At 36.3% G+C, this 17,202-nt stretch overlaps 2 protein-coding genes across 5 annotated transcripts in view; one reads left to right on the top strand and one right to left on the bottom strand.

The window, feature by feature from the left end:
- Positions 1-17,202, top strand: part of LOC142333843 (uncharacterized) — a 40,088-nt gene that overhangs the window by 6,956 nt on the left and 15,930 nt on the right. For 2 of the 4 annotated variants that reach the window (XM_075381399.1, XM_075381400.1), the window contains exon 2: positions 15,716-15,874. The exons of the other annotated variants lie outside the window; for them this stretch is intronic. The gene's annotated coding sequence lies outside the window, so the exon portion shown is untranslated. The remainder of the gene's footprint in view (positions 1-15,715; positions 15,875-17,202) is intronic. 4 annotated transcript variants of the gene reach the window in all.
- Positions 113-17,202, bottom strand: part of LOC142334057 (tyrosine decarboxylase-like) — a 28,051-nt gene continuing 10,961 nt past the window's right edge. Inside the window, exons 4-7 of the mRNA XM_075381724.1 lie at positions 15,390-15,632; positions 9,025-9,564; positions 4,734-4,851; positions 113-291 (exon numbers count right to left, since the gene is read on the bottom strand). Of these exons, the coding sequence (XP_075237839.1) occupies positions 113-291; positions 4,734-4,851; positions 9,025-9,564; positions 15,390-15,632 (1,080 nt within the window). The remainder of the gene's footprint in view (positions 292-4,733; positions 4,852-9,024; positions 9,565-15,389; positions 15,633-17,202) is intronic.

Genomic DNA, 17,202 nt, shown 5'->3' on the forward strand with positions numbered 1-17,202 from the left:
AAAAGTTACAGTGAAAAACTATTATTCAATCTAGTGGTGAAGTAATTAAATTTACAAAGCTATACAAAGAAAATTTATTGAAATATATAGTTTCATTTTTGCCTTAGTTCTGTTAATGGTTATCTGGAATTATCACTTGTGCAACATCTGCTAAATGTAAGTTTAATTTTTCAAAATGTTCTGGCGGTACTCTTACTGTCAAAGAATCACTCTGCATAGGTGGTTCTGGTTCTACGCCAGCTTCAACTAATACTTCTGTTGCTTTTTTCTGTATTTCTTTCCAAACAGTACCTGCAATAAAAAAATAATTAATTTACCGAAGCATATATTAAACTCATTTATGTCAGCATCTTGATAATTTCATGCACCCTCCATTACAAAATGATAGTGTTTCAATCATTCATAAATAAATCATTCAGAAAATTTATAGATCCAGATTCCAGTAGGAATTGATATTATTTACATGTTCATAAATGCATCTCGCATCTGAAAAATATCAGGTTACTTAGTGTGCATTAACCTGTTCCCAATAAAAATAAATAAATGACTTTGACTACTGAATTTCATTGTATTTGTAAAATGGCAAGCCTGCTGGGATTCAATCCAGAACCTTCAAGATGAAAGATAGAGAAGCAACCATTCCAACATGGAGTGATAATAATTAAAAAAATAATTATTTTTTAAAATATGTATTTTTTTTATGAGGTTTTTAAGGGCATCGACTACTTTGGTAATTAGCCCCATCCCACTTCAAAAAAAAAAAAAAAGGTTCAAGATTCACAATCTCATGAATCAAAAATGTTCAAAACTTTTACATTTTCCATAACTTCTAATCCAACAAATTACTTCCTAGGCTTTCCTTTCGGCCATCCTTTCTTGCACCGTTTTTCCATCCTGCGAACGGCCTCAACTTCCGACGAAAGAGTGTCTGAGGCCTCAGACATGGCATCGTCTTCTCTTTCTGATGCCAATGACGTTCGCCGGCTTACATCAGGTGATGAAAGCTTCATTGGTGCTGTTAACATCGTTGCAATTGAATCTAAACTAGCAAGCGATGCACTTTCCGCGGCTGATGAGCTGGATTCTATCTCTACTGTAGTGCTGGGTCCAGCTGAAGTAGATGCTCTCACCGAAGCTGTTCTTTGAGCTTTCGGAGGCTCCATTGTTGCAGTTTTTATATCACCTGCGTCTGGTGCTTTTTCAATAATAACTTGCACCTCCATTTCGGTAGACTCGGATTTTCTTGTCGCAATTTCTTTAGGCTTGTGACTAGACGACGGAGTGATTTGTTTCTCTTTGTCAGATAAGTCATGATTTTTAATTTTTACGCTAGTTGGTGGCTTTATGATCGCAGATTTGGCTGGTTTTTTTTAACGGCGCTAGTGCGTCTCTCATGTCAACGGCGTCAGTCCGGGGATGAGCCGTCTCATCTTTACTTTGTTTTCTCTGATGAGTCGACTCAATCTTTGAATCATTGTCGCAAGACTTGGTGCCATCGTGTTAAGCAACTGCTCCACATTAATTTTAGATGTGGAAGGGGTAGCCGCTGCTTCTGCGTAAGAAGTCGATGGCCGTGGTGTACGTTGATTAACAATTTTCTTCGCTTCAGGATAACTGACCTTCTGAAGCGTTTTAACTTCCTGAATGGCTGTTTCTAACTTATATGTAGGGCAGTTCCTTGAACGACAGTTGTGATGCCCTTTACAGTTAACGCAGATTGGAGGGTCTTTACATGGTTCACCCTCATGTGTTTTCTCTCCACATATACATATTTCCTGCGCTTCACATCTAGCTGGTGTGTTTCCGAATCGTTGACACTTAAAACATCTCATCGGCTGCGGAATGAAAGCTCGTATATCAAGCCGATGGATGCCAGCTCGTACCTTTTCAGGAAGGTTCGGCCTGTTAAATGTTAAAACATGCGAGGCCGAAGGAACAACTTCACCATTTTTTCGCATGGTTAGTCTGCGACACTGAGTCACTCGCTGACTCGACATTTCTTGTACAGTTTCTTCTGTACAATTTAGAAGATCGCGCGCGACAAACAACTCCTCTGGATGAGTTAAGTGTGCTATGCGGTTGGACAGAAACCGCAAATTCACCGATCTTCTTCAACGCCTGAACTTTCTGGCTTTGCATGTCGTTGATGGTTTCGACATGCAATCCATTAAAAGTTTTACGAATTTCCTTGACAGGACCACCAGCACAATTAGTAATTTCTCTTGCGATTAAGAGTGGACTAACTTTTAGAAAGTTTCCATTCTCCTTTGTAATAATCTTGGTTTGGGAGCAATGTTTCCTAACGACTTTCTCAATTCCCTACTGATTTTGGCAGCATCACTCTTGATTTTATCTGACTCCTTGCTCTTTTTCCTCTTCGCTTGTGGCGAATCGGAGGTTTCTAAACGAGGGTGTTTACGTGCACCCTCTGCCACGTTAGTTTGTTCAATATTCATGAACGTTTATCCCTTCTGTAGCAAGGCTAGCCGCCGGGGTACACTCCCACTCCAGGAATACTAACCTTGGAGGTCCGATCTGGTACTCCGGTGGAACCGGCATATGTCCTGGCAGAGAGCGGATGCGCAATCTCTGCACTGACTCCAGGCTCCTACTCACCGAAGCTTTCAGAGCTCCCATGCACCGACATACATGGGCACCATTGCTACATGCTTGCCATCGCAGGGGGCATGTGGACAACGGTCTCCGTTACACCTGCAATAACATTGACCCTGGCCGCCACATCGCCAGCTCTAAGTTTGGTATATGTCCACTTCCTAATCAATTAATTGTTCATATCCTGCAGATAGCCGAAACATCCAATCCGTCTGTTGACCTGAAGATGGAGACAGGTCAATAAAGTAATACATCCGAGGAATTTACTCGGAGCCCCGTTAGCCAGCTATAAGTATTGTACATAAGTACAGCTGTTACCGCCCCGGACGTGGAACATAGGTGTTGTGTTCCGGACGTGGGGATTACCTACCTCAGGGCAATATGTATATTATACAAATCTATATCCAAATGTATATTTAAGAACTATCAAATTATAATTTACTAGAAAAAATACGGGCCTATGGCCCACCGCGAAAATGTTTTATTACATAGGATTTTGTTTAATAATTCTGCAAATTGTAACTAATTAACGTTCATGAATTTGGTGTACTAACAACAAAAACTTTTACAACGGAAAGCTTCAAACTCCTAAACATTTTTAGCCGTTTCTTGAGTTGTGATTTTTTAACACTGCTGTAACCACAATATTTTTTTATCCCCAAAACACAAATATAATTTCATCGTTCGTATGAAGAAGTTTTAAATGTTCGAACATATGAATCGTTCAAGTAGAAATTGTTCGAACGAATGAATCATTCGTGAAGTATGAATCGTTCGAACCTTTTATACTTTTTCTGTTATACACCCGGCGCACCACTATTGAACCGCTCTGGGTTGATAGCAGCTAAAATAAAATTGAGCACATACAGCAAATAAACAAACCCACGAACCATCGTTTTTTATGGGATGGGTTGGGAAAAAATAATAGAGAGGAGAATTTATTTAATTTGAAACAGCATTAAAAGAAATTTAAAACATTTATGTTGTAAAAGTTTCGGGTCTTTTTTGTTTTCTTCAAAAATGATTTTTTTACGTTACGTATTACATTTTTTCTTACAAATTAGTAGGGATTTTGTAGATATTATAAAAATATAATTTAACCAAACATAATCTACGCTTGCTTCGTTCACTAACCTATTCTTTTTTTATTTTTACTTGTCAATTTTATTCAAAAATGGTTCTTTCAAATGAGATAGGTCTAATATAAACATTATGCTTATAATTATCAATATAATCTAACCAAACTTAACCTACGGTCGCTTCGCTCTCTAACTTTGACTAGCGAGCGTAGTTTGGTTAGATTATTATTTAATTTTTAAAGTTAATATGTAGGTTAAGTTACTAAACAATAGTTATTATTTTCTTAATAAGTTTAAATATTTATTCTTAAAAAAACCAATGAGGGGGAGAAACAGAAAAGATCCAAATTTTCTCATTTTCGTTCAAATTCTTTCAATCTTTTGTCATTAAATCAAATTAAAAATTTTCACTTTTGGTGACAAAGATCTTTTTGAAGGATAAGCTGAGTACTTTTTTTTGGTGATCTGAAAACTTGATTACTTATTTAGAAGTGTTCTAATTTAGAAGTGAATTTTTTATTTATTTTATTAAATCGTAACCCGCCGGGTTAGTCTAGTGGTTACAACTCATCATCGCAAAATCACTTGATTTTCGAAGTCAAGGGTTCTAAGGTTTGAGTCCTTATAAAGGTAGCTACTTTTATTGTATGATTTGAATACTAGGCTTGGGGATAGCGGTATTCTTTGGTGGTTGGGTTTTAATTAACCGTATGTCTCAGGAGTGGTCAATCTGAGTATTTCAGATTACATGTATATTTGCCTGCACTAACAGTTCACTACATCTTAAACTACGTCAGGCCTGGCAAGCCAATAGTTGCGTTTCCATATACACGTACAACCTGAAAAAAAAATAATCGAGCAGTAGCCAGAAAAATGATCGAAGAAAACAAAACATTAAATAGTAATATTAAATTTTATATACATTCTAACCAGCCAAGAAAAGTTATAAACATTCTACACTCACATTTGTTTGTATATTTTGTACGTACTTACTTAAATCTAATATTGTTGTTTTTATAGAAGAAATACAAAATCTTATACAATATTTATTTTTAAACGTTGTTGGTGCCAAAAAGATATCATGAGTTACATTTAATTTAGTTAATAAATTTTGTGTCAGATTATCATCATTACCCAACTGAAAACAAATTATTCCACACTGAAAATTAAAACAAGAAAAAAATATAAATTTACATATATGTCATTAATTAAATCAAATTAAAATTACTTAAAAATATAAATTTTTGAAATAACAATCAATCAGATTTTATAAATACAACATTTACTATTAAAACATTTAATATATTAAATTAAAGATCAAGTTTTGCAATTTATACATGAAGTGAATTACTTACATAGATTTTTTTTTAATTTGAATATTATATCGTACAAATGTTTTCCATTACTCCTCACACACTCACTTAACCTCATTCTAAAATTTGACATTGCTCGCTCAATCATCATTTGTGGAACGGCTTCAATTTCTCGTTGAATGGCCTCCTTGAGTTCTGCAATCGACCGTGGTCGACTACTGAAGACTTTATGTTTGAGATACCCCCCCCCCCCCCAGAAAAAAATCACAAACAGCCGGATAAGGTGAATGCGCTGGTCAAGCAATGTCGCCAAATCGGGAAATCAAACGTCCAGGAAAGGTTTCTCGCAGAACATCCATTGCGATTTTCGCCGTACGGGCGGTGGCACCAAATTTCATGTCCTTGAAAGTCATTCGGTTTCGGTCGCAGAAATTCACTCAACATGTTTACGTATCGATGATATGTTTCTGTTACTTTGCGATTTAACTCCTCAAAAAAATACGGGCCAATTATGCCGAACTATGAAACCGCACACCACACTGTAACATATTGACTGTGAAAAGGCTTTTCAAGAATTTGCCATGAATTATGCGAAGCCCAATTTCATTTATTTACGAATCCTGACAGATGAAAATGCGCCTCATCACTTAAAAGAATAATGGCATCCTGGTGGACATTTTCGAGGATGACCTCGCAAGCTGCTTTGCGAGACGCCCGATCATTTGCATTAAGTTGCTGGACTAACATCATCTTATACGGATGGAATTTCAGGTCGGCATGAAGAATTAGTCGTAGACTTCGATCAGAAATGGCTAGCGCGTAACAGCTAACCTTACAGCGTTAATGTTTTCAGGCGTTCTCATAGTGCGTTTTCGTCCTGTCGGTTTAATTTTAAAGCAGACGATGTGTTCCTAAAATTCTTCAACCACAATAATATCGTATTCCTACTAGAAACAGACGCTTGTCGATTTAAACTGAAATGTCTGCGAAATAAACGCTGTTACAATAACCGAGTCATTTTTGAAATAGGCTTCAATCACAATCGCTTGTGTTCACCCGACCACGACATACTGGCTACTGAAATAGCATGAATAGATCTGTCGGTGTACAACACTCCCGCCTTTTCATTGACAGTGGTGCCAACATAACAATTACTACAAAATCGTCAAATTTATATGCCGGACCCTGTATTAACTCGCTCTTGGACTATGTATGTTAGATTCATGGTACGGAACCTTTCAGTCGAATCTTGAAGCACTTCTGCTAATCCATTTGCTCTGAAATTTTACATACAACTTTGCTCCTGATGACAACACATTTTACCAACATTTTCATGTCGCTAAGATCCCTTAAGTTGCTAAGTGAAAAAAATACCACCTGAACTTTTATGCAACCTCGTTTACATGCATATTTTTTAGTAAAAGATAACTAAGCATGTTTCATATCTAAAATTTGTGCTCGTAGCGAAATTCTGTATAGTAGCGACCGAAGTTTTTGGAAAATTTATTATTTTTTAACCGGATCCGAATTTTTAGACGAAAATCGAAAATTTCTCGAAAACGGTCGATCCTAGCGCTCTGAAAATTTTTATCAACCCTCCGGGGCCGTTCAGAAATTAGGGAGGGTGTGTCAACATAATATCTCGGCAACCACTCATCCGATTTTCACTATTCAAACGGCGTATCTATCAGCAGGTCGAGCACTAATTGTTTAACGCATCGAGTACACACTCTTGATCGACCGGATCTTGTTTATCCGGAAATTAAATCGTTTAGTTCTATGTTTTGATTGCACTCGCCCACCGTAAAACGTACCGATACGATCGTTTGACGTACCGTCAAATCCATTCTGAAATATCGTCTTAATATTATTATTTATCTTTTAGTGCGTTTAATTTAAGAGTGGTGTTCTAAATATTGTTTAACATATGTTTTTTTAAAAGTTTTTAATATTACATAATTTTTGTTACTGTCGGATATGCTTTTCCCAAATACGTAAATAAAAGTGCGCCTAAAATAATATTGAGGTTAGAAAATCTAATTTATGTATTATTAAGAATAAAATATATCTTCTGATAAATCTGTAAATTTTTCTATGTATTTGGTAGGATTTATATAAATTTAATATGTTTTTGTTCCTGTTACAAAAAATCAATATTATTCCAATAAAAATCAAGACATAAAGAAAGATCACTAAAAAGCTAAATACAGGGTTATCATAAAAGAACGGTGCGGTTTCAGTAATTCATAGGAAAATTGTAGGGAAATCTACTTGTTTTATTGGTATCCCTGAAAGCCTCCAACCCAAAAGTTTATCAGCAGTTGTAACCACAACGTCAGTTCTTGTATTGTTGTTGCGGTGACTTTAGTGAGTTACTATGTTCTCGGATAAAGACAAAGCTAAGTGTATTTTATTGATACCTGAATTAAAATCCGTAATTTTAGTTCAACGTGCGTTTCGACGCGAATTCGGAAGAGATCCACCACACAAAAATAACATTACACGTTGGTTCAAACGATTCGAAGAAACCGGATCGGTTAAGAAATAGAAATCAACCGGCAGACCAAGTGTACCAGACGAAACGGTTGAACTAATTAGACGATCGGCAATTAGAAGTCCTGGGAAGTCCATCCCCCGCCGAAGCGTCGAATTAGGTATTCCAAAATCAACAGTTCACAAAGTTTTACGTAAAAAACTGATATTACACGCTTCCTTTGTTCATAGCATTTACATTTTAGTCGTTGAGATGGAGCCGTGGACGCTAGACCAACGCCTGTACGCGTATGACAGTTTTGTGCGAAATGACGAATCCGTAACTGCTGTTCAGCGAGATTTCCGCCGTCAGTTTAATATCCATCGTAATGCAAGTGTCCCTTCTCGTAACACAATATTGTGACGGGTAAACAACCTTCGAACAAGCTGTTCAATATTGAAGAAAAAACCACCGGGTCCCCGACGAACTGCTAGCACTCCGGAGAACATTGAACGAGTAAGGGAAGCCGTTGTCAGAAGCCCACGCCGCTCTATTCAGAGTCAGCAGCGCTTCAAACGAGCACAAGTACGGTAAGACGAATTCTGCATACAGAACTGCATTTCCATCCTTACAAGATAGCCGTCGTGCAGCAGTTAAACGAGCAAGATTTCACGCAGCGATTACAATGTTGTCGAAAAATGCTTACCGTTTTTGAAGAAAATGAAAATTTGCTATTGTTAATGAGTGACAAAGCCCATTTTCATCTGAATGGCTTCAACAAACAGAATTGACGGTATTGGGCAGAAAGAAACCCATATCAGATTCACGAGAGACCACTTCATCGCCCAAAGGTGACTGTCTGGTGTGCAATAGGAAAGGTCGGTGTTATTGGACCGTATTTTTACGAAGAAAATGACGCTGCCGTAACTGTAACAACTGATCGTTACGTTGCGATGTTGAATACGTTTTTCATCCCTGAGTTACGAAACCGGGAATCAATTTTCAAAATGTGTTATTCCAGCAGGATGGAGTTACAGCGCACACAGCGAGGGCAACGATGGCTGTTCTCCGTAACTTGTTTCCGGGACGGATCGTTTCCAGATTCGGCGACATTCCTTGGCCCCCTAGGTCCCCCGACTTGTGTAGTTGTGATTTTTTTCTGTGGGGGTTTCTGAAATCGCGTGTGTACGGCAATAAACCGCGTACATTGGAGGACCTAAAGATCGCAATTCGTCATCACGTCACCCAGATTGATGTAGACATGCTGCAAAGAATTGAGGCCGGTTACCGTGAAAAGCTACAACAATGTACTGCCCAAAATGAACATCACTTGCCGGACATAATTTTTCGTTCATGGGTAAGTAACAAATGCTTTGATTTAACAAGTGTTTCAGTACCAATAAAAACTTTTTTAAACTAAATATTCAATTTTTTATGATTATTTTAAAAACATCCGGTTCCCGTGAATGACTCTGTATTATTAAAATAAATAAATAATTTAGTATTTTCATTACGCATATTACTGTCTTAAATAATTTTTACTTACCCGAACAATATTGTGTACTTGAAAACGTTTGTCTTCACGTACGAGATTTTCAAAGTGTCTAGCTTTCTCTATATCCTCTCTTATATATTTTTGTAATCCTGAAATGCCGTGCAATCTGAATAAAAACCATAATTTTAACGCTCTAAATCTTCTACTTAACGCGATCGTCCAATGTCTTCTATCAACAAATTTTGTATCCAGATAATGTATATATAATGGATCAACTATCATACCCTTTATTAACTTCATTTGATCGTCGACCCATAATAGCGATGCATCAAATACTGTTAAAAGCCATTTATTTGGGTTCACATTGATTGAATTAACATATTCAATACCTTCCATTAGAGGTCTCATTTCTGGACAAATAAAAGCGTTTCCAGCATACGCAGCATCACAGTGAAACCAAAAATAATCAGGTCGTTTTCTAATAACTGGTCCTAGTAGATTTAATCTATCAAATGCTCCTTGTTTTGTCGAACCAAGTATTGCAGAATAGAAAAATGGTTTTAATCCTTTTTGCTCATCTTCTTCCATCGCCTGAAAAAAAAATGTACATTGAATTTTTAATTTTTTTTAAAATCACAACAGTTAATCATATAATAAATTTTGCCAGAGGTGTTTTTTTTGACAGTAAAGATGATTTATATTTACTTCAAAGACAAAAAAATAACGAACAGTGATGGAGAATTCAGTTATCTCTTATATAAAAGAGAATTTCCTGACTGATTCACTGACTCATAATCAACGTACAACCAAAACTATTAAACTATTATAGGTAGAGACTTGAAATTTTCAGGGTATTTTCGTATCTTTAAATAGGCGTGCACAAAGAAACGATTTGGCGAAATTTAGATTTTGAGGTGTTCAAATCGATAAAAAACTTATTTTCGTGTTAACGGCGCTATCTGTTGGACGTAAAAGCAACATACGCTGTACTAAATATTTTACGATTCCATTGCAATGTTTCCGATATGTATGTCCGCTGTAGACTAAAAAACTACTGAACCTATTTACGCGCGGGAAAGAAGGGAGAAAGGGAAATAGGGAAAAATCGAAAAAGGGAAGAAGGGGAAAACGGGGAAAGGGAAAAGATAAAAAAGAAAAGAGGAAGGAGAAAAGAGAAATTAGGGGAGATAAAGCGGAAAGGGTAGTAAGGGAAAGAGAAACGGGAAGAGAGAACGAAAAGGGCCATGACCCTCTGATCGTGACGGGAAGCGCAAGAAACCATAGAGCACGGACGAAGCCGCGATAGGGATGCTAGATTTGGGATTGTAATAAATTTTTTGTTTATCTTTATTGGCCTTTTGTATTGAACTATTTTAATTCGTTCATAAAATTGATTGGTCTAACAAATATTGTTCAATTTTCTTATCTTCCTTTTTTTGTTTTCCTTTATTTAAGTTTTGGGCAACAATTTATTGTTTATATCGTATATTCCTTCAGCATTTTTCATAAAAAAATTGTATTTATCGTTTTATCAGATTTAATGAAAATCTGTATGGCGATTCAGAAAGTAAGGAACGTTTTGGAATTTTAAAAAAACCAAGTAGAAGAAAAACTTTTTATTATATACATGTGAAAGAGGGACTAAAGTACTACTTTTCAACATAAGCACCATACAAATTCAGGCACTTATCATAGCGGTGGACAAGCTTTGAAATTCCTGTGTTATAGAATTCTGCCGCCTGCGATCTCAACCACTCAGTGATGCATACTTGGAACATTTGTGGTAGCCTAGCTTCTGTGAAACAATTTCAAACAATAAAGTCCGTGAAACTTGTGGGAAACATAGAGAAAGCTTAGTTATTGTGAAACGGCGGTTTTCACGAATCTTTTCGTCAACTTTGGAGACCAGATCGTCAGTCACAATGCTCGGACGTCCACTCTTCTCTTTATCGTGAACGTTTGTTCGGCCATTTTTAAACTGAATGCACCACTTCCTGACAGAACTTTCACTCATTACGTTGTTCCCGTACACATCAAACAGTTCCCGATGAATTTCTATTGGTTTTAAGTTTTTTCCCGACAAAAAAAACGAATCGCAGACCGCACCTCAAAACTGGCGGGATTTTCGATTGCAGCACACATTTCAAATTTGTATATAAAAAACACGGGAAGTGCGGAGATGTTCCCGTTGTCACGGCTGGACGCTGACTGAGGTGCCGAGCACGAGCACAGCAATATATATGAGATTGGCGTGCGCCTGGCGGCGTCAGGTGGAAACGTTCCTTACGTTCTGAATAGCCCTCGTATTATTTATTTATAAAAAAATAAGGTTGCTATTAAAGCATTGCTAGTGAAGCTACATCTATATTGTGGGCGAACTCGCGACGGGGTACGCAAGTATATATATATAAGATTGGTTATTATAGTTAATAAGAATATCTGATTATAATTAAACTGTTATGTTACTAATAAATACATTGTTTTAAACATAGATTTAGGTCTTCGTTGATATTGCATTAAAATAAAGAAGATATTTAGATTTAGAGTTTTAGTATACGACTGATTTTAATTCCAACTTCATAAATAAAAATTTATTAAGAAAATCTGCTTATCAGATACAATAAAAAACAGTATTATAACGGTTTTTTTTTTTCAAAAAGGACGCAACCTAAGATTAAGAAGGTAGAATTCACACATAGGTAAATGTTATTTCTCTCTACATGTCAGTTGGCAATACTGTACTCAAGGTTAGCAGTTTGTAACAGTGAAATATCCTTCTTATGCATTAGTGCTATACCATTATAAATTCATCTCTATCGTGCTATGTCGTTTTCCAAGGACGAACGTGTGTTTATTATTGTGAATTATGGCGCTTATAAATCTTACGAACGAGTAAAAGACAAGTTTCGCATAAAATTTCCCAATTCTTTTGTTCCTAATAAATCGATAATATCGCGTTTGATTAATAAATTTTGTGAGATCGGGAGTATGTATAATCGGAAAAGCACATGTCGACCATCACTGTTGCAGTAAAAGTTTTCGAGGATGAAATTTAGAGTAAATTGAAATTTTGGATCGTGTTCAGCGACGAGGTATGGTTTCACTCGGTTGGCTATATTAACAGCCAAAACTGCTTAATATAAAACAGTGAAAATCCTCACGCGTTTCATGGACAACCATTACACAGACGTAACATTGATATTTGTTGTGCGATCTTCCGGCTTCGTGTAACAGGACTTTATTTTTTGACAGCTCTGTAGATGGTGTGGTTTATCGCAAACTTGATCGAACATTTATTACCGTGTTAGATTTACACGAATGTGAATTTTAGTTCCAGCAGGAAACGCAACGTTTCATTCTGCTAATAAAACGCTGAATATGTTACGGTAGGTGTTTGACCATCGTTTATATCAAAAGGGTTGTGACCTCCAAGATCCCCGGTTCATACACCAGCAGACGTTTTTCTTTACAGGTATTTACGGCAGGTTATCTCTAAAGTAAAGACCGTTTCATTGTAAAATATATATTCTGAAAACTTTAAAAAAATGTTTACTTCTCTTATACTACTTCTGTTTGTAATCGCCACATGAATTAAGACATTTATCGTAGCGATATACCAGTTTCAATATACCCTCGTTGTATTGTTCTCTCACTAGTCCATTTAGCCACTGATTAACAGCGCTTTTAAGTTCATCGTTACCCGTGAATTGCTTACCGCTCAAAACTTTCAATTTCCCTAAAAAATGGTAATCAGAAGAACCTAAGTCTGAACTGTATGGTGGGTAATCGTAAATTTCCCATCCAAATGTTTTCAGTAAATGACGTATCAGACCCGCAACATGGGACGTGCATTATCGTGCAGCAGGATGATTCTGTCGATCAGCCGCCCACATTGTCGATTTTGAATGGCGTGCCGTAAGTTATGTAGTATTTTATAGTAGGCTTCTGCATTTATAGTCGTTCCACGCGGCATGAAATCAATTAGCAGTATGCGAAACCGATCCCAAAAGACTGTGGCCATCAGTTTGCGTCCAAATGTCTGTGGCTTGACCTTTGTTGGTCTGGTTGGTGATTGAGGATAACAACGGTTTCTCTCTTGAGTGTAATACGAAATCCATGTTTTTATCGCCGGTAACAACTGAATTATAGAATTCTATCTATATATCTTCTTTTTCTTAGTAGCGCATCAAAAATTCCAAAGCAGATCTCATTCATATTTTTTTCTGACGTTCTGTTAAGACGTGCAACACCCAACGTGTACAAACCTTTCTGAAGCCTAAATGGTCGTGAACAATGCGACCGACAACTCTTGAAACATCAGGAATAAGAAGGGCCAAGTCGGAAATCGTTGAGCGACGATCTTTTCTGATTTCATCATTGACGGTTTTCAACAAGTCCTCGGTGATTATCGAGGGCCTCCCAGAACTTTCTTCATCGTGCCCATTAATTCTGTTATTTTTTAATCTTTCACACCGTTTTCGGACATTTCTTTTATTCATTACATTATCACCGTGCACAGCAATAGACTGCCTATGAATCAGGTACCTTATCATTTTGTGGTTTAAAAAGCGTATGACCACGTATTTTACAGCCGGCGGCAGCACCGATTTTCCTATTCATTTTACGACATAATAATTCGCACGTAATCAAAGATACTACAACCCGAAAACTTGCAGACAACAATACAGTGTGTACAGTATTACCGTGGCCATGAACGACACAGGTTCGCCAACCGTAAGTAGAGAAATTTCCCAGCAATCTTTACTTTAGAGATATTCCTCGTACAAAGTCTAGCTTTTAAAAAAAATCCTCATAAATTTGACGAATTGAAGGATAACATTGAAAATGAGATTTCAAATATTACTGAGAAAACATTACGAAAAGTAGCTGTAAATGTTATGAGATGTGTATGAACCAGCATCGGGATCACAGGAAATCATTTTGAACATCAATATTTTATTAAAACTAATATTTTCCTGATAATTCAGGTCCTCAAGCAAAGGGGTTGCGTTTTTTGAAACACCCATTATAAAATATAAATTTTGAAGCAGTTCCTATGTAAGCCATTTGAAGACAAACAGATTAAATAAATAAAATTTTATTTAAAATTAGCTGTACCCGCCACGCTTTGCTGTGGCACATTGTGGTTGCATGGATGAGAAATGAGAAATAAAACAAAGCATACGTTTCATAGAAGTTTAATTTTGCAATACTTGTGGATATGCAATATTTTTTGTTTTTCCACTGCCTGCGTAGATATAAAGGCTATCTGGTTTGCCGACTCGGGAACACGCACATACAGTTGTCCATGTGAGAAGCAATCCGCATCTAAATCTAAACCACACAATTCTAAAGATTGACCTTGAGCTTTATTGATTGTGATTGCAAATGCCAATCGAATTGGGAATTGCAAACTTTTAAATTGAAATGGTGTATCGGTCGGGAGCATGGGTATTCGAGGAATGAGAACATCTTCAACTTTAAAAGGCCCCGTTAAAATCGTTGCTAGAATCAATCTAATGAGGAATATTTTCCCAGTTCCTCCTGGCGCATCCAAGAAAAAGGTCCCCCCAACTCCGTCATTTATCATTTGCATTATGCGATCATAAATGCCTTTCTGTTCACGCGTTAATTTGGGAATGTTTGATTGGACATATGACTGAAGATCACCGATGTTGTAACTCTGTTCACGGCGTAAATCCACATCAAAAGCTCGGGTGGGTGCTGGCATTCCCAATTGACTAAGAACTTTATTTGCATTAGCTAAGCATTTGTCTTCAATATTTATCAATGCTTCGTTGTAAATGCCTTCTGTAAATTCAGACAAAAGTGAATATTTAACCTAACAAAGGATTTTTTTGGTCATTATGTTGGGATATTATTTTCTGTGTATTGTGTATTTAGTTACTTCGACTTTTTTTGTTTGCGTTAGTCTTAAGTCTATCTGGGCTATCAGAAAGTTGGGTGTTTTAATTTATTTACTGTAAGTCATCCTTCTTGGTGGCTTTTCTTTTTGGTGATTTTTTTTTTTTTTTTTTATAAAATACAGATGTTTTAGCTGTTAAATATAATTCAAAGAAATTTGTTACTTAATCAGTTGTGATTTTGTTTACATTGGCAATGGCCATACGGGCTCTTTGTGATTGGTCGTTGTGTTCGACAGCGGCCATCTTGCTTTGATCTGATTGGTTTTCCTTTGTGTACATTTCCAAATTAAAAATGTACAAATTAAAAATAGATAGATAGATTTATTAAAAATAGATGAAAACAATCTTTGATGCGGGTTATATATCGTGCAAAAATTTGAGCTCAATCAGTGCAGTACATTTTGAGTTTTTGAAGCATACACAAACGAACGTAACATTTTTATATATATATATAGATTTATAAAAGTAAAATATTTTTTATTGAAATACCTTATCTAACACTTCAGGTTCAAGATATCCCTCATTGTTTACTGGCAAGATTCTTAACTTAACCAAATTTAATTTTGCTGCTTTTTCAACGCAAGAATGAGATTCAGTACTGCAATACGCGACCAGTTTTGGTAATAATTTGACTTTGTCTTCATCTTTAAAATGGAATTCATCTTTTAAGGCTTCTAATGCATTATACCTTGCAGCCAACAATACCACCATAATGGCATCACTAGCTGAACCCTGTAATCATAAATAAATAAATTAAAAACATTGTACAATAAAACTTGTTAATTCGATATTTTATGTTTTGAATTCAAAAACAGGTTACAGCTTAATTCAGATGTCCTCTACTTATGATACATTGTTAAATAAAATTTTATATGATGAGATATCTGATTCTACGAGAAAGATAAATAAAAAGAAAGAAAATTCCTTCCAGCACGCCGGCAAGCGGAGGTAGATTTCACCAGGGCAAAATAGGGGTAAGCGAACTCGGATTGTAGAAGCTCATATCAAACATTACTTTCCTTGTTTTATGGACACAATGTTTTCTCATTAGACTATAAGCTATTGCTAAATTTATCAAGACTTTCTTATGTTTTTTCCTGAATTGCTTGATAACACCTACTAAAGGATTTGTGGGAGATTCTAGGTTTGTCTCTTTGTATTCATAAAAAAAGACAGTGTTTTCAGAAATTTTTATTTAAAAACATGTATAAGTGTAACAACAGTGATGTTGACAAGATGAACTTTCTGTTGGGAAGACTTTTCAAGCTCACATTGAATAGTGCACTTTGCCCGTGTCCTAAGGTATTTCTGCTGGTTTACCTTGACCTGCAGAAGACGAGCCCCCCTCTGACGACTGGGGCTGGAATTGTCTTTATCTTCATCCTCACGTACCCTTACCCCAAATATTGACTCATACGTTTGGAGTTTTTTCACTATTGGTAACTTTTCTTTTTATGTCTAGCTATATTTACACACTTTCACATTAAGCAAAGATAAGACACAGAAAAATCACACTTCTTGGCAATAAAATATGTCACTTGCAAAAATTAAAATATACACTGTACTAAGTCACAGCAGTTTAAATACGTTCACTTCAAATTCACTCAATACGACAATGGTTTCATATGTAAACAAGTTTCACATGTTTAGACTATGGGAAGCCTCTTCTTACAATTCCAACAATATATATATATATATATATATATATATATATATATATATATATGATATAACCGATGCTTGACTGTGCATGGCGCACAGTCACGCATCAGTTAGGTCCACAAAGATATGGCATCCTTGTGGATTGCATATGTTATGCAGCTTTGCGTCTAAATTTGAATTGCCAAGAAGTGGCGTTTTGTAGCTAAAATTAATAGGGGATACTGGTCCAGAAAATGTTTCTGGGCCTTTTCAAGGCCATGATTAAAGTTTTCTATGAAATAAAAGAGCCAAAAAAAAATGAATATAATAGAATAGTTGGAAGCAGGATAATAATCTAATTCTACACTTTGTCACATTCAAGAATATGGTACACGGTTTTTAATCACAACTACGCAGAATTAAAAAAAAACCTACCTTCCATCAGCATGCCGGGGTCAACACTGCGGGAACAACAGTGCTCTCTCTCTTCTTTGCAGTCTCGCGTGCAGCTTCCTATGTGCGCATGTGCACAACAGCCAAACACCACGCTGATAGAACTATGAAGCGCACAGTTCCATACAAAGATTTTTGTATTGTTTTCATAAACTGGGAGATGGCTACTGACATTAAGCTTAAATATTATATATTATACAAATATAAA

The sequence above is a fragment of the Lycorma delicatula genome, chromosome 13, assembly GCF_047948215.1.
Source record: "Lycorma delicatula isolate Av1 chromosome 13, ASM4794821v1, whole genome shotgun sequence".
Taxonomy (NCBI): domain Eukaryota; kingdom Metazoa; phylum Arthropoda; class Insecta; order Hemiptera; family Fulgoridae; genus Lycorma; species Lycorma delicatula.